The 23753-nt window shown below is 57.2% G+C and overlaps 1 protein-coding gene across 6 annotated transcripts in view; it reads right to left on the reverse strand.

Moving 5' to 3' along the window:
* ARHGEF7 (Rho guanine nucleotide exchange factor 7) overlaps positions 1–23753 on the reverse strand; it is a 171967-nt gene that overhangs the window by 121529 nt on the left and 26685 nt on the right. For 2 of the 6 annotated variants that reach the window (XM_070048561.1, XM_070048562.1), the window contains exon 2: positions 14197–14283. In XM_070048561.1, coding sequence (XP_069904662.1) covers positions 14197–14283 — 87 coding nt within the window. Of the gene's footprint in view, positions 1–14196; positions 14320–14360; positions 14460–15394; positions 21999–23753 lie in introns of those variants that run through there. The other 4 variants (XM_070048559.1, XM_070048558.1, XM_070048560.1 and 1 more) reach the window with 4 other exon arrangements.

A 23753-nucleotide genomic window follows, 5' to 3' on the forward strand; every position in this document is an offset into this window, starting at 1 on the left:
AGAGGGACCTCACGCTCGGCCACGCCGCCTGGGCAGTGGGCAGGTGACCCCACACGCAGAGCACAGGAACCTCACGCTCGGCCACGCCGCCTGGGCAGTGGGCAGGTGACCCCACACGCAGAGCAGAGGGACCTCACGCTCGGCCACGCCGCCTGGGCAGTGGGCAGGTGACCCCACACGCAGAGCACAGGGACCTCACGCTCGGCCACGCCGCCTGGGCAGTGGGCAGGTGACCCCACACGCAGAGCACACAGCACTGCCTTCCCCGCTTCCTGCTTTCATTTGCTTTCGAAGAGTGTCCCGTTCCAGGCAGCCCTTCTCACCCTCACACACACCCGTGTCACTGCACACATGCACGACTTCCCACGCTCGAGGCGGCCAAGGTTGCCACCAACATACCCCAAATATCCAAAAATCTTCATGTTAGGAACAATACTGACCCCAGAATTCACAGTGACTCAATCTCGTCTCAAGTAAGACATTCTGGCGACACCAATTAGAGCCCCTGTAAATTCTTCACACTAACCCAATGGTTACACAGATCCCGGGCAGAAGGCACCAGGAGTGCATCGGTGAGCTTACGCTTCAGGTAAAACCCAGTTATGTCACCTCTACCCAAGCCGTTGCTTGACAAATTTCAAAAGAAAAAAATTAAAAAAAAAAAAAAAAAAAAAGAGGGTCAGGTATGTGGTTGACCAGCTATAACACAGCTTGGGATGCTGGGAAGCCCACATCCCATATCAGACTGCGGGGCTTTGAGTCTCGACTCCATTTCCAATTCCAGCTTCCTGCCAAAGCACCCCCGGGGAAGCAACAGGTGACGGCTAAAATACTTGGGCCCCTGCCACCCACATGGGAGACCCGGATGGAGTTTCCAGCTCCTGGGTTTGGCCTGCCCAGGCCTTGCTGTTGCAAGCCTTTTGGGGAGTGAATGGAAGACTTCTGTTTCTCAACCTTTTTTAAAAAAAAAAAAACACACACACAACTTTATGATTTATTTATTTATTTGAAAGAGTTAGAAATGGAGGCAGACGGCAGACCAAGAGGAATCTTCCGGCTACTCGTTCACTCCCCAAATGGCCACAATGGCCAGAGCTGGGCTGATCTGATGAACCAAGAGCCAGGAGCCTCCCCCAGGTCTCCCACACGGGTGCGGAGGCCCAAGGACTTGGACCACCTTCCGCTGCATTCGCAGGAGCGTTAGCAGGGAGCTGGATCGGAAGTAGAGCAGCCAGGTCTCCCACGTGGGTGGCAGGGACCCAAATCCTCGGCCACATCTGCTGCCTTTGCAGGAGCACTGGCAGGAGGCTGGGACTCCCACTGGGACTCCCACTTGGGGGCAGGCATCCCCAGCAGCGGCCCTGACGCCCGCCCTATCAAGTCAACATGCTCACTTTCCACCTCCTCCGCACTGCCAAGCCTGAACGTGAGCTCACACGGAGCGCCTGGGCACGCGACCGTTCTCTGCAAAGTAGTGTACACTACTTCCTCCTCTCAGACGATCCGCACCTGAGCTGCCCGACATGGGCGCCACTCACCCAGTGGGCTACCGACAGCACCTGAAACGTGGCTGAGATGAGCAGTAACCATACACCAGAGTGCACCAGACCGTGCAGACTTACGGTGAAACAGAAAGGCAGCTCACCAGAGTGTGTCCATCACACGCTGAATTAACTTATGGATACAATGGGCTGAACAAAACATCAGACCAGACTCGCGCATTTGGTGAGGCTGGGACCCCGCGTGCCATCCTGCAGGCCCGGGGCAAGTCCCAGCTCCACTTCAACGCCGGCTTCCTGCTAACGCACACCCTGCGAGGTGGCAGTGACGGCTCAGGCAGCGGGGTCCCCACCACCACACGGGAGGCCTGGATTACGTTCAGGGCTCCGGCTTCGGCCTGGTCCAGCCCCAGTGGTGCAGGCAGTTGGAGAGTGATGGTTTCATTTTTTCTTTTTTAACACAGTTGCTAGAAAACTACACATCCCGTATGTCGCTCACATCACGTGTCTACAGGACAGCACTGATCTGGACAACCAGACGCCCCAAGCTCTGACAGGAAGGGGGCTGCACACAGGAGCAAAGCCCTGGAGGCAGAGCTCACGCCGAGCCCGGCGCCGAGGCCCTGAAACGCACGCGAGGTGGAGCCTGGACACTCTGCAGGTTAAATCACAGAACCCGAATACAGGCTGTTTCAGCCGTTATACCCTGCAAAGCATCCAGAATAGTGACTCACTTCTTCTCCCAGCTGACCCTTTTATTGTTTTATCTCAACATCCATAATTAAAGGATAATTCTGGCAAAGGCATGAATAAATGGTTTAAGAGTTTATATTCAATAAATCAATAAATCCTGGGTCCTGACCAACCACTCTGAGGTTACCAGCGTTTAGTTTAAGAAGACAGAATGTGCCCGGCTACGAAGAACTGCAGACGGCCCAAAACACACGGTTAGTTCAGGGTTTCTTCACCCTTCAATGAAGAGTCTGCGTAAACAGATGCATCTAATGTTCATCTGCCTGAACCCAGGACAAAAACAAAGGTGGGTGGGGCACCCCATCCCGAAGAATGGAAACAGATTTGCTTCTATTTCAGTTAACTCTGAAGCCTGCGGCAACAAGTCTGAGTAAGTCTCCACGCTAGTGGTTCCCAAGTCTTTCTTTTTTTTTTTTTTTTTTTTTTGACAGGCAGAGTGGACAGTGAGAGAGAGAGACAGAGAGAAAGGTCTCCCTTTGCCGTTGGTTCACCCTCCAATGGCCGCCGCGGCTGGCGCGCTGCAGCCGGCGCACCGCGCTGATCTGATGGCAGGAGCCAGGTACTTCTCCTGGTCTCCCATGGGGTGCAGGGCCCAAGCACCTGGGCCATCCTCCACTGCACTCCCTGGCCACAGCAGAGAGCTGGCCTGGAAGAGGGGCAACTGGGACTGAATCTGGCGCCCCGACCGGGACTAGAACCCGGTGTGCCGGCGCCGCAAGGCGGAGGATTAGCCTAGTGAGCCGCGGCACCAGCCTCCCAAGTCTTAATTCTTCCACTACGGTCTCTTCTGGGGGAGAAGCTAGAAGAGAACGGAGGGTCACACAAAGCCACAAATGAAAGAACTTGTCCTTGAACACATACGGGAGTCATGATGAGGGTTTCAGAAAAGGGCATGGCTCTTTCTCTTCCAAGGCTTCGCCCCCTCCCGGAACCATCCGTGTCACCTGGCCCAGTGTTGCAGGACTCCTGGGGACCCCTGGTTGTGGAAGCTGACACACAGAAACCAGCCCCTCAGGGACACGTACGGCGGGGCGCGCCCACCACACCAGCAGTGCCTGCACCTGGGTTCACCAGGGGCCGGAACTGGAGAACAGGCCCGACGGGGGGCAGGCATGGATACAGAACACCTGGGGGTGCTCTCCCCTCCCACTCCTGGCAAGGCCAGCGACACAGTGTCTCCAGACAGTGGCAGGAGGTGCTCAGAGCCACCAAGGGGGCCCACTGTGACCACAGAGCGCCCCATTGGGGACGGATCCTACAAGCACACTTAAAAATGGAGGGTGTAGGGGCCAGCGCTATGGCACAGTGGGTTAACACCCTGGTCTGCAGTGCCAGCATCCCATATGGGTGCCAATTCAAGTCCCAGCCGCTCCACTTCTGATCCAGCTCTCTGCTATGGCCTGGGAAGGGCCCCTGCACCCATGTGGGAGACCCAGAGGAAGCTCCTGGCTCCTAGCTTTGGATTAACGCAGCTGTGGCCATTGCGGCCAACTAGGGAGTGAACCAACAGATGGAAGACCTCTCTCTCTCTCTCTGCCTCTCCTCTTTCCATGTAACTCTTTCAAATAAATAAAATCTTTAAAAAAAAAAAAAAAAGGAGGGTGTGTAACTAAGCCTGCCCGTGGGCCACTGTTTACAATGGTGAAAACCTAGAAAACCCCTCTATGTCCAGAAGTGGGGACTACCACAACGAAGAGGCAGCTGCTCACGCCAGCAAGCAAACACTCCACGTGGGAAACCACCAAGTGACGGCACGAAACAAACACCCTCTGCACTTCAGTGGCGTGGGTGTTTGAAGTACACTTACAAACGTGCAGGTAAGGGACTGAAAACACACACTGATCTTAACACGGCTAGCCCAGGGTGGCAGCATCACACATTCTCTCCTTCCGTTGCTCTATGTCTTGAACTTTTCACAATGAATGAGGATCGCAAGTAAAGATGTTTAACGGCATACATAATGTCATCCAAACAGCAAAAAAATGCTGAGTTTTATAACAGCTAATATCTGTTTAGCATCTCAAAACCACGAGGCACCACGCTAAGTGCTTTCTATGAATTCACGTAATCCTGCCCAGAAATACCAACTACCATCGCAGGATGTGCGTGGCAGAGCAGGGCAGCAGCCTGGCGGGGGGCCAGGGCCACTGCACTAGGCTGCGGCCTGAGGGGACGGGCTACCGCCGGACAGCGCTGGGAAGCAGAACACAGAAAGTGCAAGACAAGAGACGTCTGTTGGTGAGTCCGTGGGCCAGCCAGTCACAGCCACCTCGCACGCGCAGTCACACCTGCCTCACACACCCAGTCCCACCCACCTCTCAGTCATACCCGCCTCACACACCCAGTCACACCTGCCTCACATGTGCAGTCACACCCGCCTCAGTCACACCCACCCCAGTCACACCCACCACACACAGTCACACCTACCTCAGTCACACCCACCTCACACGCACAGTCACACCCACCTCACAGACCCAGTCACACCTGCCTCACATGTGCAGTCACACCCACCTCACACACCCAGTCACACCCATCTCACAGTCACACCCGCCTCACAGACCCAGCCACACCCACCTCACACAGTCACACCCGCCTCACAGACCCAGCCACACCCACCTCACACACACAGTCACACCCACCTCAGACCCAGTCACACCTGCCTCACAGACCCAGTCACACCTGCCTCACATGTGCAGTCACACCCACCTCACACACCGTCACACCCATCTCACCGTCACACCCGCCTCACAGACCCAGTCACACCCGCCTCACACGCTCACACCCACCTCACATGCACAGTCACACCGGCCTCTCAGTCACACCCACCTCACACGTGTAATCACACCCACCTCACACGCACAGTCACACCCGCCTCAGTCACACCCACCTCACAGACCCAGTCACACCTGCCTCACACACGCAGTCACACCTGCCTCACACACGCAGTCACACCCGCCTCACACACTCACACCCACCTCACAGTCACACCCACCTCACAGTCACACCGGCCTCTCACAGTCACACCCACCTCACACGAGTAATCACACCCGCCTCACACGCGTGCTTTCTGCTGCTCAGCACCGAGGACATTTCTAGGAAGCCACATAGACCTGATGATGAGAGGTCACTCGAGAAGCCACAGCACTGACGGTGAGCAGATGAAGAGCTCTGGGAAGCAGGAATTCTCAACGACACGACACGGACGTGCTAAAAACGGGAAAAGAGGCAAGACACAGAGCTGGAGAAGAGTCAGACCCATGACACCAACGCGTCCACCACTCATCCTAGGAAAATGCCAACACGTGTTGAGAACCGAGGTGTTTAGCTGTTTCCCTGCCTAAGAAACGAAAGATGTGAAAACCTGCAGGGCACCTGAGACAGTCGCACAGCACACCATGGTGTACATCCACTGCACACACTGTGTGAGGACAGAGACTCCTGCAGGGCACCTGAGACAGTCTCTCACAGCACACCACGGGTGTACAACCACCGCACACAGTGTGTGAGGACAGAGACACCTGCAGGGCACCTGAGACAGTCTCTCACAGCACACCATGGTGTACAACCACTGCACACATTGTGTGAGGACAGAGACACCTGCAGGGCACCTGAGACAGTCTCACAGCACACCACGGGTGTACAACCACTGCACACACTGTGTGAGGACAGAGACACCTGCAGGGCACCTGAGACAGTCTCTCACAGCACACCACGGGTGTACAACCACTGCACACACTATGTGAGGACAGAGACACCTGCAGGGCACCTGAGACAGTCTCTCACAGCACACCACGGGTGTACAACCACTGCACACACTGTGTGAGGACAGAGACACCTACAGGGCACCTGAGACAGTCTCTCACAGCACACCACGGTGTACAACCACTGTACACACTGTGTGAGGACAGAGACACCTGCAGGGCACCTGAGACAGTCTCTCACAGCACACCATGGTGTACAACCACTGCACACACTGTGTGAGGACAGAGACACCTGCAGGGCACCTGAGACAGTCTCTCACAGCACACCACGGGTGTACAACCACTGCACACACTGTGTGAGGACAGAGACACCTGCAGGGCACCTGAGACAGTCTCTCACAGCACACCACGGGTGTACAACCACTGCACACACTGTGTGAGGACAGAGACACCTGCAGGGCACCTGAGACAGTCTCTCACAGCACACCACGGTGTACAACCACTGTACACACTGTGTGAGGACAGAGACACCTGCAGGGCACCTGAGACAGTCTCACACAGCACACCATGGTGTACAACCACTGCACACACTGTGTGAGGACAGAGACACCTGCAGGGCACCTGAGACAGTCTCTCACAGCACACCACGGGTGTACAACCACTGCACACACTGTGTGAGGACAGAGACACCTGCAGGGCACCTGAGACAGTCTCTCACAGCACACCACGGGTGTACAACCACTGCACACACTGTGTGAGGACAGAGAGACACTGGCATGGCACCTGAGACAGCCTCACACAGCACGCTTTGACGTGCACGTGCATGACGAGCAATGGCGCTAACCACTGAAGTATGCCAAGGCGCCAGCTGCACCACGAGCACTCATACCTGACATGGCACTGAGGGTCTTGGCCATGTCCTGTCCTGGCCGCCCCAAGCAAATGAGGGTTCCCAATACAATGTTCCTATGTGCTGTCACAGAGTCCCAGAGGCTGGCTACTTTTATCAGTGAATTTAACTCCACACACTTCAATCATCTAAACACACAGAGTTCCAAACAAGGGCATCTCACACGGACTGGGCGTACCTCATTACATCACCAGAAACATGGTGGGGGGACCTTAGTTCTTACTGAATCCCAGACAATGTAGGGAAATAACAAACACAAAGCTTCTCCCCCAAGATGGCTGCCCTCAGCACTTCTAGTCACATTCCCTACAAGACCTGGCGAAGCAATGAGGCAAAACTTATAACAGGCACGAAGAGGAAAGAAGAACTGCAGCTGCCCATGTGCCAACCAGGTCCTGTATTCAGAAATTATAAAGAGTAACACCACAAAGCAAAACAAAACTGTTAGGACTCACAAATTCAGAAAAACTGAAGATAAAAAATCAGCATGGAAAACTCAACTCAGCTGCCTTTCTATACACTACCAAGAAGCTATATGGAAAAAGAAATTTAAGAATAATCTCACGTATAACAGCATCAAAAAGGAAAAACCAAATACCTAGGAGTAAAGTTAACCAAGGAGAACGTTCAGCAAACTGAGCTGAAGAACTGGTGAAGGGAACACAAGGCACCACCAGTAAACGCCAGGCACGGTGCTGTGCACCTGTATCTGCACAGACACACCGAACACTGCCAGACACCCACACGGCCCAATATACAGGCCACGCCCACGCCCACGCCCCACACATCGGAGAACTGGGATGGATTCCCAGCTCTGCTCCGGACTCCGGCTGCCTAACGCAGACCCCGGGAGGCAGCAGCGACACTCAAGCCCAAGGGAGACCTGGGCTGCACTCCTGGCTCCAAGCTCCCCAGTCAGCCCAGCCCCAGCCTCAGCCACTGGGCTTCTGGGGAGTGAACCAGAGGGTGAGAGTTTTCTCTCCCTCTCAAATAAATTATTTTTTTAAATTCCAATGACATGTTTCACAGAAACAGAAAAAAGCTATCCTAAAACTCACATGGAACCACCAAAAAATTCCAAAGAGCCCAGCAAGTGTGGGCAGCAGCACAGAGCAAGCATCACACCCCCTGAGTTCATAATCCAGTACAAAGTCACTTAGATCAGGACAGCCAGGCTCCAGCACGACAAACAGGCCACAGACCAAGGACAAAGCACGGCACGGGGCCAGGCCGTGGCGCAGGGCACAGCCACCTCCCGCCACGCCAGCATCCCAGACGGTGTCAGTTCAAGTCCTGGCTGCTCCATTTCTGACCCAGCTCCCTGCTAATGGTCTGAGAAAAGCAAAGAGGATGGCTTAAGTGTTTGGGCCCCTGCCACCATGCAGGAGACTCGGACGAAGCTCCTGGTTCTCGGCTTTGGTATGGCCCAGCACTGGCCACTGAGGCATCTGGGGAATGAACAAGTGAATAGAAAATATCTCTCTCTCTCTCTCTCTCTCTCTCTCTCTCTAACATTGACTTTCAAATAAATAGATCTTTAAAAAAGTGCAGAAGTAAGCCTACACATTTACAGTCAACTGATTGTTGACAAAGGGGCCAGGAACAGACAACCAAAGAAAGTCTCTTAATAAGTGGTATCTGGAAAACAGCTATCCACACGCAAATGAATGAAAGTGGGCCACGAAACTGGACCCTTATTTCATACCACTCACACACACACCACACACACCACACACACACACACACTCAAAATGAATTAAAGACTTAACTCTAAGACCCAAAACTATGAAATGGTTTGAAAAAAAATCAGAGGGCAAGCTCCATGACATTAATGGACAATGATTTCTTAGATACGACTCCGAAGCACAGGACAGGCAAGTGAGATTTCATCAAACTAAAAAGCTTCTGTATAGCAACATTCAAAGAGCGAAGAGACAAGAAAAAATCTGCAAGCCAGATGTCTGATAAGGGGCTCAGACCCAGAACAGATGAGGAACTGAAACAACTCAATAACAAGAAAACAATCCCATTTGAAAAAAAATGGGCAAAGGACCTAAAAAGATATTTCTCTAAAGACACACAAACAGCCAACAGGCCCATGAAAACTATCCATCGGGGCCGGCGCCGTGGCTCACTAGGTTGATCCTCCGCCTGCGGCGCTGGCATCCCATGTGGGCACCAGGTTCTAGTCCCGGTTGCTCCTCTTCCAGTCCAGCTCTCTGCTGTGGCCCGGGAGTGCAGTGGAAGATGGCCCAGGTCCTTGGGCCCTGCACCTGCATGGGAGACCAGGAGGAAGCTCCTGCTCCTGGCTTCGGATTGGCCTAGTTCTGGCCGTAGCGGCCATTTGGGCGGTGAACCAACGAAAGGAAGACCCTTTCTCTCTCTCTCCCACTGTCTAACTCTACCTGTCAAATAAAAAAACAAACAAACAAACAAACAAAAAACACACCCATCACTAATCAATAGGGAAATGCAAATCAAAACCACAATGACAGATGACTTCACACCTAAGAATGCTGGTATAAAAAATGTGAAAACAGGGAGTTAAGTGTCAGAGAGGATGTAGAAAAAAGGGAACCGTATAAATTAGAAAGTGAGCCACTACAGGAAACAGCAGGAGGTGCCTCAAAACCTCAGAATGGGGCCCAGAGAGCCAGGCTGCCGCCTGCCATGCTGGGGCCATCAGTGTCCCAGGTACTCCGCTTCTGATTCAACTCCCTGCAAAGGCTCCTGGGAGAGCAACGGAAGATGGCCCAAGGATCTGGTCCCTGCCAGCCACATGGAGACCCGGATGGAGTTCCTGGCTCCTGGCTTTGTCTTGGACCAGCCCTGGCTCTCTGTTGTGGCCATTTGGGAAATAAACCCACACACAGAAAAATCAATTTCTCTCTCTCACTCTTCCCTCCGTCATGCTGTCTTTCAAAGAAATCAATGCCCTTTAAAGCAGCACTAGTACATGACCCAGCAGTGCTGCCACCACGAATCTGTACTCAGGAAACACTCGGAGGCGTGGTTACGGCAGCCATCCACAACAGCCGAACTACGGCATCGACCCGGGGCCCCAGAGGCGTCCACACGGCACAGAGCACCAGGCAGCCTCAGAGAGAGAAGGGAATCCCGACATCTGTGACGACACGGGGAAACCTGGAGGACATGATGTCAGGTGAAACACGCCAGGCAGACACACAAGCGCCGACGCCAACCCTCACTCGGGCAATCCGACAGGAGCACGGCAGTTACAGGTGAGCCGGGGGACCGGACAAGGACAGCAGAGACGCCTGCCAAAGGCAGGAACAAGCGTCAGTCATCTACCACACAGGAGCCTAACACATACTTCAAAACTGCTAATAGATTTCAGACGTCCTCACGGCAAAGAGTATGTGACGGAACGGCTTTACTGATTGGCTTGAGTTAATCACTCCACAGTGTGTTCCTGTGTCACAGCACCACATTGTACTCTGTAATTATCTGTCAATGAATATGCTTTATATGAATGCGAATTATTGGTCTACATTTCATTCTCTAGTGAACCAGAAGACTGAAAAATTAACCCAAAATCCCCTGGAGTCAGAGCAGATCTCTATTCTGAACCGCCTGGTCTCTGGATGGCTGCCACTCCTCCAGAGCACTTCAATCAATGAAAAGCAATGCTGAAAGCAGGCAGTGTCCGTAAGAGCTGGTGTGCGAGGAGCTGGGAGATCAACCAGGCGAGCGTGGCCTGCGATCGGGCAACACACCTGCTCCACAAACGGCCTCTGGGCAAGGAGGGGCTCTCGGCAACCCGGGCAACAGGCCCATCCCGCTCCGCTGAAACGTCCTGCCTGCCTCTGGACAGCGAGGACAGTGACGCTCGGGCTTAGGCCCAAGAGCCCCATGAATATGAACGCATCGGCCACAATCACCTGCCAGGTCACCACCGAGAACCCCGTCCCCCTGGAGAACGGCTGATTCCTTCTGGGTGGAGGACTGCACCAGGACACTGAGACATCTGGGAGACACGCACGAGGCTGGCTCCCCCTTCTAAGTACACACTGGACTAGGCGCCAGCATGGGAAGTCGACAAACTGAAGTACCTGAGCTTACAAGGTGGAAGCCCATCTCTTCTGTCCACCTTTCACAGTCTGGTTCAGAACTGAGTATTACGTGTTACTAAATACTGGGAATAAAACTAAATACTGACAGCAGCAGGCTTTTTTTCTTTTCAACAGAGCTAAGTCAACAATTTTGTTGCTAACACCCACCACACGACATGCTATCAATCTGGGGCAAAATGAATGAAGCTGGCACCCTGGCGGGCAAACAGGACAGGTGTGGGGGCTCTAGCCACACAGCCCGCTCCTGGGAGCCCAGCACTTCCTCTGCCGACAGCTCACCTGCGTCCGTGGTGTTCGGACGAGAACCCGCGCAGGCTGAAGGTCTGTGACCGTGTGAACGCAGGCACACAGCCACGCCGCGGCACGCAGGAACCAGCCAGGAGAACTCCCCCTGGTCTCTCTGCGGCGGCCTCATCTGCCGACCGCCTGCCATTTCTCCTTCAGTGAAACTCAACCTATCGGGATCCGTGTCCTTACTGTGGCCATTCTGTCCTAACCAGACAAAAAAAGACTCGCAAAGGGCACGTGCAGAGTAGAAGAAAACACTGCAGGAAGACAAAGGGGTCACAGGTCAGAGGCACACAACTGCCCAGTGTCTAACAGCTACAGCACAGTGCTCAGGCTACAAAACAGAGGCAAAGACCTTTTCTAGTCAGAGCTCATCTGGGGACAACACCTGATGTCCACAGCGAACCAGGTACATACGAATTAAAACAGCTAACAGAGGCAGCGGTCAAGTCACCCCTCAGGACGCCGACGTCCCCCACCAGAGCGCCTGGCTGAGTCCTGGCTCCCGACACTCACTCCAGGAGGCAGCTCAGGCATCACCTGCGTCCCCACCACCCACCTGGGAGAGCCCGGGTGAGTCCCAGCTCCTGGCTAGTCTGACCCAGACCCCGGTGTTCTGGGCATTTGGGGAACGAACCAGCAGATGGCAAATCTCTACCTATCTCCCTGCCTTTCAAACAAACACAAGTTCTAAAAAAGAACAGCTAATACAGTGACCATGAAGTCCAGGTCCTCTATTCCTAATATCCAGAAAACTGAAACCAGCATAAACATGAAAATACATGTAACAAAAACGGTTTGCTACAAACACAACAGTCTAAGGTAGCCCTGGACACGAGCACCGTGACATTTATGACGACAGGACAGAAACAAATGCCGAATCGAAGCTGTTTTAGCTTTCACGTCTGTAATTCCCAAACGTCTCCCATCTCCCCTCTCAGAATTTTGTGCAAGTGAAATGGAAAATCCTAGAACAACCTCCCAAGTCCCAGGTCTACACTGCTTCCTGCACCCTCGTGGGGGACCAGGTTCCCCTGGGCAGTGGCCTGGCCCTCACAGTGGGGGACAGGTTCCCCCAGGCAGTGGCCTGGTCCTCACAGTGGGGGACAGCTTCTCCCAGGCATGGCCTGGCCCTCACAGTGGGGGACCAGGTTCCCCGGGGCAGTGGTCTGGCCCTCACAGTGGGGACAGGTTCTCCCAGGCGTGGCCTGGCCCTCACAGTGGGGGACAGGTTCCCCCAGGCGTGGCCTGGCCCTCACAGTGGGGGACAGGTTCCCCCGGGCGTGGTCTGGCCCTCACAGTGGGGGACAGCTTCTCCCAGGCGTGGCCTGGCCCTCACAGTGGGGGACAGGTTCCCCCGGGCAGTGGCCTGGCCCTCACAGTGGGGGACAGCTTCTCCCAGGCGTGGCCTGGCCCTCACAGTGGGGGACAGGTTCCCCCGGGCGTGGTCTGGCCCTCACAGTGGGGGACAGCTTCTCCCAGGCGTGGCCTGGCCCTCACAGTGGGGGACAGGTTCTCCTGGGCGTGGCCTGGCCCTCACAGTGGGGGACAGGTTCCCCGGGGCAGTAGCCTGGCCCTCACAGTGGGGGACAGCTTCTCCCAGGCATGGCCTGGCCCTCACAGTGGGGGACAGGTTCCCCCAGGCGTAGTCTGGCCCTGACAGTGGGGGACAGCTTCTCCCAGGCGTGGCCTGGCCCTCACAGTGGGGGACAGCTTCTCCTGGGCGTGGCCTGGCCCTCACAGTGGGGGACAGGTTCTCCTGGGCGTGGCCTGGCCCTGACAGTGGGGACAGCTTCTCCCGGGCGTGGCCTGGTCCTCACACCCCAGCTCCCAAGGACACAGGGAGGAGCAGCAGCCTCCCCTCCCCCACACAGAATTCCCTCTCTCCAGGTCACTTCCAAAAAGTGACAGCCCGAGATTCTGAAGTACTGTTTCCCTGTCTTTTTCAATTTTCATTGCCTCTTAGGTAAGCACGAGTTTTCAGTGCGATTCACACGAAGCCTGAAAGACCAACGCTTGCGGCTACTGCAGTTTGAATTTACTGAGACAGAAACTTTGAAAACGGCACAAGGTCGGTCATGACCGACTTTTCTCTTTAGAGGGAACCTTCCACGACCACAAGTTCAAGCTCGCCCGTGGGTCGCAAACATTTCTCGCAGGCCCACTGCGTGCCAGGCTCCCTTCCAGGGGTCTCCAAGTGCACTGGAACCACAGAGCAGCCCGCAGGAAGCCCCCGGTAACCCGGGGAGAGCGGAGCAGGGGGCTCTAGCGCACACTGACGCTGCGGCAGGGCGCCAAAGCCGCCACGGGCGCGGGTTCGAGTCCCGGTTGCTCCTCTTCCAGTCCAGCCCTCTGCTGTGGCCCGGGAAGGCAATAGAGGATGGCCCAGGTGCTTGGGCCCTGCACCCGCGTGGGAGACCCGGAGGAAGCTCCTGGCTCCGCCCAGCGCTGGCCCTGGCGGCCACCTGGGGAGTGAACCAGCGCCGTAGAAATAACCAACCTGCAGACGCCGGCTGGGGACCGCGGCAACGCGAGCCCCGCACGGATCCAGGGGGCTGACAGCTGCGCCCGGCACGGCAGCTACCGGGAACTCGCGCCGGGACGCTGCCCACGCCTCCGGCCCCGCCCGCTCACGCAACAGCCCCGCCCGGGCCCCGCGTCCCCCCAGAAACCCACGGCGGCCGCCAGCGCTCCCGCCCACCGGGGCCCCTCCGAGAAGCCTTCCGACTCGCGCCGCGCCAACCCGCAGACGCCCGGCGTGAGGGCGCGGGGGCGCCGCGGGCCACGAGACCCCCGCGCACCCAGCCAGCCCCGCACGCCGCTGCCGCGCGGAGCCCCGGCAGCCGCCTCCCGCACGGCCGGGCGGGCCCGCGGCGGGCAGCAAGCCGCTCCCGCACGGCGGGGCCCGCGCCCCGCCGCCGCCCACGCCCACGCGCCGCCCGCCCGCTCACCTCCAGGCGCAGGGAGGCCCCGCAGCCGCGCAGGAACTCGCGGATGTTGCTCAGGCACTCGCTCTCGCTCCGCGGCTCCGGGAAGACCTGCAACACAGACACAGCGCTGAGGCCGCGCGGCCGCGGGCCCGTGCCCCGCCAGGCCCCGCCGCCGCCGCCCGCACCTCTCCGCTTCCTCCGCTGCACCAATCTCGGCCCCTGCCCGCACCAGGAAGACGGGGCGGGGCCGGAAGTGACGCGCTCAGGCCGCGCCCCCGCCAGCCCGCGCGCGCGGCCTCTTCCGGCCGGCGCGGGTCAGCGCCGCGCGGGCCCCGGTCGCGGCCCCCGGACCCGGGCCCCGGCCTCGGACCCCAGCCAAGCACCGCGGACGCCGGCCACCCGGACCCGGGCCCCGGCCTCGCCCCTCGGACGCCGGCCACCCGGACCCGGGCCCCGGCCTCGGCCCGCGGACGCAGGCCTCCCGGAGCCGGACCCCGGCCTCGCTCCGCGGACGCAGGCCACCCGGAGCCGGACCCCGGACCCCAGCCTCGCCCCTCGGACGCAGACCACCCGGAGCCGGACCCCGGACCCCGGCCTCGCCCCTCGGACGCGGGCCTCCCGGAGCCGGACCCCGGCCTCGCCCCGCGGACGCAGGCCTCCCGGACCCGGACCCCAGCCTTGCCCCGCGGACGCAGGCCGCCCGAACCCCGGAGCCGGACCCCAGCCTCGCCCCGCAGACGCAGGCCGCCCGGACCCCGGACCCGGACCCCAACCTCGCTCCTCGGACACCGGCCACCTGGAGCCGGACCCCGGCCTCGCCCCGCGGACGCAGGCCACCCGGACTCCGGACCCCAGCCTCGCCCCTCAGACGCAGGCCACCCGGACCCCGGACCCGGACCCCAGCCTCGCCCCTCGGACGCAGGCCGCCTGAACCCCGGACCCCAGACCCCAGCCTCGCCCCTCGGACGCAGGCCACCCGGACCCCGGACCCCAGACCCCAGCCTCGCCCCTCGGACGCAGGCCGCCCGAACCCCGGACCCCAGACCCCAGCCTCGCCCCGTGGACGCCGGCCACCTGGAGCCGGACCCCAGCCATACACAGCGGACACAGGCCGCCCGGAGCAAGCAGCCGCCTCCTCTCGGCGGGTGGTCGTGGGCCCCGCAGACAGCCCCGCACGTGCGGCCACCGCCTCCGCCCCGAGCCTGGACCTGGGCCTCACCGAAGCGGACACCGCCCGGCCTGGGGGGACCCTGAGAGCTGGGCCTGGGCTACTTGGGCATCGCCCGAAGGGCTGGGCCCGGACCCGCGGCGCCGAGGGCGAGTGTGGGGGTCCTCCGAACGCCGAGGCTCTGCGGGACAAGCCCCGTGAGCTCCGCACGCCGGGACCGAAGCGGGTGGTCGTCGTCTTCCCCGGCACCGGCCCTGTGCCCCCCGAACGGTCAGACAGCCGGCTGCGGCCCGAGCGTGCGTGCGGGGCTGCACGCGTGAGCCGAGGAAGCGGGGCCCACCCGAGGAGAAGCCCGAGAGATCGGGGCTGCGGGCCGCGTGCCCGGCCACGAAGAAAGTTCCCGGGCTGTGGCACCGGGAGCCGAGATTGCGCCAGGCCTCTCGGGAACACTGCGGGTCCCTCTCCAGCCGCGCGGGTCGCGGAGAATCCCATACCGAAGCCCGGTGTTCGGGACGCCGGGCTGTCTCGGATTGGAGCCCCCCCCCCCCGCCCCCCAGTGGAACAGTCGTCAGGACACAGTGCCGCGGGTCTCCTGCAAACAGCCGGTGTCTGGTCAGGGGATGAGCTGCTCCTGGCCCGTTTTGCTCCTCTCAGAAGTTGTGTGCCATACGCGTAGCTCAAACCCGAACTCCTTCACCGTGGTTTTGCGGTTGCAAAGTTAATTTCTGACATTCTCATAATGACACTTTAAAATAAAAATTACATCTTTTTTTTAAATACACCCAATGGAATTAAAATACAGGTAATAGCCTGCAACTAAAAATTCTATAAACAAGCTCTTCTGTAAAAGTCAGTCTCTAACTCCTTTTCATTGCACTTCCCCCACAGAACCACATCCTAATGTAATCTGTTCTCGTGCTTGATGTCATTTTGCAAGGGACCCAACAAAGGCCGTCACCATCCACACTGGCTGTGACCTCCCCTGGCTGCTCACGTGCACGTGGCCAGCTGGCCGGGGCAAGGCCATGCTGTTTCCTCGTTCTGCCTCTGTGAACACCTGTCCTCTCCTCGGCCTATCTAGTGCCTTGTTCTTCACGTCTGGACCTTCTGTTGATGACCTGCTGTGTCATGGCCCCCGAGCGTAGTGCTGAAGTGCTGTCTAGAGGCCCCAAACAAGGAAGTTGTGATGTGCCTCACAGGAAACACGTGTGTTAGATCAGTGCTGTTGGCCTGGAGTTCCACTGAACGAGTCAGCCATAGATACATCCAGAAAGAGGAGCAGATCCATCAACCTGTACGGGAGGCCGCTCCAGACGGTGCTGCGGTCCCATCTGCAGTGCGTGATGAAGCTACGGAGAAGGTGGGAAAACGACGGAATTCGTGGCTTTATGAGACGCTGACAGTTAAAGCACAGTAGACAGCGCTGTGGTGAGGCTGAAAGCCAGAGATGTGCAGTCCCACTGCTCAGGTCAAGAACACGCGAAGCCCCTCTCGGCTAGTCGGGGCTGGCACGCGTGTCAGATGTGGCACAGCATGAGCAATTCTGAGCTTGCAGACAAGGATGGTGCTGCAGACCAAGAGGCCGCAGAATCTTAAAAGTACCTGCTGGTGTTACACATGAAGAGGGCTGTGTTGGAGAGCAGGTTTTCAATGCTGCTGAGACCAGCTTGTTTTACAAAAATGTTGGCAAACAAACCTATGTAATGCAAATGGCTCCAAGACCAAGCCCAGCGCCAATGCCAAGGGTGACTAAGGGTAAACCCCCCCTGGCGTACACAGCCCAAACCCCCCCAGCCCTTACAGGGAAAGACGAACCGTGTGCCAGTCCCCTGGAGGTGGAACACGGAAGCATGGGTGGGGTCCGAAGTACTCTGGGGTCGGTTCCACAGCTGCTTCATCCAGAAGCTGAACGCTATCGGGGGCAGAAATCTTGCCTTCGGGGTTTTATTAATTTTGGATAGCGCCCCGGTTCACTACTTCTCTCCACGCCTCCCTACACTGCATCTCTCATCCACCCTCAATCAGGGCGTAACCAAAGCTTTCAAGGCACACGACATGGCTGTACAGTACGGCTTGTGAGGGCTTGAGGCCGACGCGGGGGCCACCACGGGGGACTCCTGGAGGTCAGCCAGCGTCCACAGTGCTGCTGGTTATGTTGGCACGGCCTGGGACAGAACCAAGCAGGCCTCTGTCAGTGACTGCTGGGAGAGTGTGGCCAGAACGCGGGCAGTGTCGAGGCCTTGAAGGTGTTACAGAGGTTATGAAGAACAGCATCGAATCCATAGTGTGTACCGCACAGCGCATACGTGGAGACGGCGCCAGTGACTTGAAGGAAGAAGATGTGGGGGCCGTCTTGGCAGAAAGGGCAGTAGAACCCACCAAGAAAGACCTGGGCCAGACGGCAGAACGGACTGGAGTCGGCAATGAAAGTCAGGACCGTGACGACGGTCAGCCCAAGGCTCCAAGAATTGTCCCTCTCACAGGGGCCAAAACATCAGAGTGGAATTCTGCCTTGGGAAGAACCCTCAGTGATGTGGAAGGACGTGACCCCTGCTTAAACGCAGCCCCACAGGCAAGCGCTGGCCTCCGCTGCATTGTCCCTCACTCAGATCTGGCGAAGAGCCAGCCGGACGAGGCGGAGGCCGCTTTCCTAGCAGACCTGAGAGGGAGTGGGGCTGGCACCACCAGCGAGCTGCCGAAGCCGAACTCTTGAGATACAACCGCCAGAGCCCGGCGTGCGTCCTTCACTGCAGGTCCCTGTGCGGTCGGCCCCTCCAGCCCGCTTTGTTCTGGTCGGGAGGCCGCACACGTCCCGCTGGCCGTGCACACAACCCCAGTTCCAGCGCTGCGAGAGCTCACAGCAGCGTTTGTGAGACTGAGTGCAGTCTTTGCCGATTGCTTTCAAGGCTGCCTTTGCACTTCCTCACTGCACCCCGTCCGTGTTGACAGGGCTGTGTGTGTTCATGAGAGTTCCGCATACGTGTGCTGCGTGCGGGAGCTACACGAGTGCCGACACGGCAGAGTGCGTTCATGACGGCGGGATGGAAACAGTGTTTAATGAAGAAGTACTGCACACAAGGATCTGTAACATGTATGTGTGCATATAATGAACTGTATTTAAGCAAAAATAGGCATGAAACATGGTCATGGATTGACTGCTTGATGAAATACTGTGACCGAAGTCTGTCAGGAGACAGACCATCTGTCCTGTGAAACAAGGTTTGCGGTAACTGCAGACCACAACACCACAAGCAATGGAGCTCGACTGCACATTTGAGATCAAGCCCCGGGAATCTAGGTCTTAGGGCTTCGCTCCTGGATTGCAGCAGTTACACAAACTACGGGGAAATACGTTACAGTTTTGATAAGTAATTATTAAATACAAATGGCCAAAACTTTATTTGGAAATATCTATTTTAATAAAAAATATTAGTATCAAAATTAATTTATGTAACTTTAAATATATTAATTTTAAATATATTTAATTAAAATTGATATTAAAATTAAAAATGTATTTACTGGCGAGGCCGAGACAGAGACAAAGCTCCCATTTGCGGGTTTACTCCCCAGATGACCACAACAGCCCAACCAAGGCCAGGAACTCCCTCTGGGTCTCCCCCATGGGTGGCAGGGGTCCAGGCACTTGGGCCGTCAAGTGCAGCCTCCGTGGTCTGCGTGAACAGGAGGTTGGAGGCAGGAGCTGGAGCCCGGGATCCAACCCAGCTATTCTGATACAGGACGTTGGCCTTTTAATGCACACTGTAACCATCAGGCCAAGGGCTTTTCTAATCACTCCGTCACCCTGAATGACTGACACTTCCTGCTAGAATGAGATAGGCTCCGGCATCAACTGTATTTCTTTCTTTCTTTTTTTTTTTTTTTTTTTTTTTGACAGGCAGAGTTAGAGAGACAGAGAGAAAGGTCTTCCTTCCGTTGGTTCATCCCCAAATGGCTGCTATGGCCGGTGCGCTGCGCCCATCCGAAACCAAGAGCCAGGTGCTTCCTCCTGGTCTCCCATGCAGGTGCAGGGCCCAAGCACTTGGGCCATCCTCCACTGCACTCCTGGGCCACAGCAGAGAGCTGGACTGGAAGAGGGGCAACCGGGACAGAATCTGGCACCCTGACGGGGACTAGAACCAGGTGGGGCCAGCACCGCAGGCGGAGGATTAGCCTAGTGAGCCGCGGTGCTGGCCTACTGTATTTCTACCTTGGGGTTTACTTTATGCAAACACTGTTGATAAAATTTAGTACATGGAAAGGGAGTTTGTCATGGTACAACCTAATTCTTGGAGGCCTTCTACACTTTCTCGTAAAGAAACGGATTTAAGTCATCAATTAACAACGTGATTCGGTCTCCTGGAAGAGCTAAGCAGTGGAAACCCCTGAGGTGCACAGCCCAGGTCAGTAAGGCGGCTGGTTTCTCAACATCGTGGGTACCTGTAATTCTTCACGTGGTGCACGGCCTAGAGGTCCCGCCTTGCAGCTGAGCACCTCATGAAGACAGCAAATGGGTGCAAGGCCAGCTTTCTATGTCAAGTGGGAAGTGGGCAGGTGGACAGCCAAGCCAGCCCATGTCTTCCTGGACACAGGCATCTAGGCTGGGCAGTTTTCAGGAACTGCATTTGCAAGTTGTGAGTCCTGAACACCATCCTGTGACGGCGTGTCCCTTGAAGTGTCCCCGCACAGAGCCACGTGCAGCCGGCTGCTTCGGGGGCGCACTCGTTTGATACCTGTAATGTCCGAGAGTCTTTATGATGAGCAGCACCCAGCTGTGTCACACGTGTCACCTGACAAGTCATCGACCTCCCTGGGTCTGTGCCCTTATCTCCAATTTAAGGCTAACACCCAGCCTCTCTCACGGGCATTGGGAGGAGCAAGTGGGTAATTAATTTAACAATTTTATTGGGCCTGGACTCCGTAGCAGGTCATGTTCTGAGACAAGGTCACTGCCTTCCAGGAGGCGGACAAGACTTGCCTGCTACATAGCAAGTGCGCCCCCCCCCAGATGGACACGTGGGACCATGGAAATACAGTGGAGCGACATGTACACGCTACAGACACAGGGCAGGGCCAGAGGCTTGGCCAGTGCAAAAGGTGACGTCTGAGTTGGGCCTGGAGAGGGAAGAGGCAGGAAGACCTGCACAATCAGAGGTGTGCCACTGTCAAATCCAAGGTGTTTTCAAGGACGGAGATGATTGATCACGGATGAAACAGCAGTGGGGAAAATGCACTTGGGCAATTCAAAGTCCATGTTCACACCTCGCCGGAGAAGCTGCACCGTGAGCTCAGGAAGACGCGTTCCACATTAATGCTCAGGGAACTGCAGATTCAAGCCGCAGGTAACAATGCGCACACAGCAGAGTGGGTCACAGGGAGAGGGGCAGTGTCGAGCGTGGCAGGGCGACATGCCAGGGACAAGGAGGGCACCACGCTCACCGTCACCAGAGTACTCACAACCCAGCAAGGGCTCCCCCGCTCCAGGCTCCAGAGGAGGTCAAAGAACTCGGGCCTCAAAGGACGAGCAAGTCCCCCCAGTTCACGTCCCAGAAACCTGTCCCAGATTTCCATCAAGAACTGTCGTCAGGCAGAGGCCCTGAACGTCCCCAAACTACTCGGATTCTTCTGTGAACTAAGGCAGAAGACCGTTCCAGCTTAATCACAAAGCAACGTTAAGACAGACTTTAGCTGCCTCCCTTCCTCCTCCTCAACGCACCACGGCCTCCGGACCAGGAGCCACCAACGTGGCCGCAGTCTAAGCAAAGTGCCATTCCTCGGCCAGGGTTCGAAAGTGCGTGCAAGGTGTTAGCGTTAGTGCAAGAGGGGGAATAGGCGTTACAAGCCAGGGAAGCACACAGACACGGTGTTGCCTTAGAAATTAGAATTAAGACCAGAAAATGGACAAAGCTCACCACATCTTACCTCCTCATGGAGCCTCGTCCCCAGAAATTCTTCACTACAGAGACAGCCCCCAACCCCTGGTTCACTCCCCACATGCCCACAACGGCCAGGGAGCAGGGGGCCAAAGCCAGGAGCTGGGCTCTTCATCGAGGGCTCCCATGCCGGTGGCAAGAACGTAGCTACTTGCACCATAACTGCTGCCCTCCGTGATCTGCGTTAGCAGGAAGCGGCATCAGTAGCCAGAGCTGGGGGAGAATCCAGGTCCAGCAACGTGAGACGCAGGCATCCTAGCATCTTACCATGAGTGCCAGCCCCAGGGCCCCCAGAGATGTGGCTGGGTGTGTTGGAAGTGCGGCCCAGGCATCGTGTGTGTGTGTGTGTGTGTGTGTGTCTGTGTCTGAAATCCCTCATCTGACACTGAATTTCATGCAGGTTTGGGAACCAAACATCACAGTCTCCTGCTTCTGTCGGACTAAGGTGGAAACCACGGCACTGGCTTTCTCGAAAGTTCCTGGGAGGCTCTGATGGTACCGGGACCATCCTTAGAGAACTAGCAGGACATGCAGGCTGAACTCTGAGCGAGCAATGTCGCCTCCCCCTGGGCTGCCAGCAACAGCCCGTTCCTCTGAACCCTGTGGCTCTGCCTGCACGCCCACCGCGGGCACACCTCACCTGTCCACTGGACACAGGCTCCCTACCTGCAACCACAGGTGCCTCACTGGACACAGGAGGTCAGCAAGTGTGCACCAAACGGCCCGAACCACTGGGCTCCCTGATCTCACCTACCACAGGGTGAGTGAAAGAACCTTAGTGTTCTTGCAGAAAACAATTGAGGTAAGTCTGCTCCATTACAGGTGGGGAAGTCGGGAGAGCAGAGACGTGGAACAGCCCCGGACCAGCCGGCTGACCTCGGGACCGCACGGGCCAGGCTCCCCCGGCCCTGACCTCGGGACCGCACGGGCCAGGCTCCCCCCCCCCGCCCTGGTTTCCAGGGGGTCCGGCCAACAGGAGGCCAGGCATGCAGGAGAAGGAGCCCACGGCGGCTGCAGGGGTGCCGTGCGTGTCTTGCCCCAGCCCTGCACCGGGCTTTATCATGTTGGTAGTCTGAATTCAGCCATGGTGGAAACATCTACAGGCAAATCAGCAAACTACCACAGAGCGCTGGTGGTGCCGGGTCCACGGAAGCCGCCACTGTTCCTCCAGCCCAGGAGGAGCCACGGCGGCTCCAGCTGCTCCCACGTCCTGCAGAGGGCGTCCTTCCCCCACGCTGCCCCGCTCTGGCTTTCTCAGCCATGCTTTCCTCAAGCCCCCTCCACCACCGCTGTTTGGGGAGCCGTGTGCTTTCCACTGGAACCCTCACCCCGAGAGCCGGCAGCTCAACACAGAGCACGGCAAAGGCGAGTGATGGGAACAAGAGACGAGACCGATGAATCCCAGCACCACAGAGCAAACCACCGGCACACCGCCGCCGCCGAGACACGGCTTCCTACCATCTCCGGGGAGGGCGCGGCGGGGGACAGCACAGATAATGCCGACCCTGCTTCTCTAGAAGAAAATTAAGTTTCGGGAACATTTGGAAATGCAGGCAGTATCTCTCCAAGTCCGTGCTGCGTCCAGGGAGGCCAGACAGGGCCTGGAGTGCAGGGCAGGAAGGGAGGCCGCAAGGGAACCGTTAGGCGCCTGCACCATGCAGTGTTAGAGACGCACATGGGAAAAAGCCAGCGGTCACAGGACAGCCTCCGGGAGCAGTGGACCTCCCCGTGACCATCTCCGAGGTCCAGCCACACGCACGCTGGGGTGCTCGGAGGACTGGGATCCAGCGCGGCCTCCCGGATGCAGGAAGCTGGAATAAGGAGCCAGACCCGGGACGCAAACCCACCCAGCGTGGGACGCGGGTGTCCAGCAGCATTGCACCTCTGCGCCGAGGGCCCCGCGCCCTCGCCTGATTTTCAGTTGCGTGGAAACCACTGGTTTATTCTATTCACACGGCAGCCGTCTCTTGTTCACTCTGCTATACTCTCTGCTCACTCTGGTAAGTGATGCTAACTGGGGCAGAAACACGAGGGAGCAGGGCTCACCTACACTGAGGACGGATCAATCAGAACCTCCAGACTGACCCACTGGACGACAAATGCCGCAAGCAGAAATGCCAAGGTTTGGTTGCTAATGCACACGGTAACAGGTGGCCAAGTACCCAAGTAATCTGTTGAAAAAACAATTTAAATAAAGGATGTTTCGCTTTTGCTTTCCTCCAACGTACCCCAGAGCACTCCCTCGTGGGATGCTGCGGTCACCAGGGAGAGACCCCGAGTTACCCGCGAGTATGACGCTGGACATATTTAAAGAGTAAAAACAAGCACAGATGTCCCAAACCTCTAGTTCCCAGGCTAAATCCAGAAACACCAGGGGAGTGCCAGCGAGACTGCGGTTCTCAAATTAACTCATGCGTCCCCTGAGGCTCGGTTCCCACAAACCCCAGAAGCACGTCATGTCCCTCGGAGCTGGTGGCAAG

Source organism: Oryctolagus cuniculus, chromosome 9 (assembly GCF_964237555.1).
Source record: "Oryctolagus cuniculus chromosome 9, mOryCun1.1, whole genome shotgun sequence".
Classification (NCBI taxonomy): Eukaryota; Metazoa; Chordata; class Mammalia; order Lagomorpha; family Leporidae; genus Oryctolagus; species Oryctolagus cuniculus.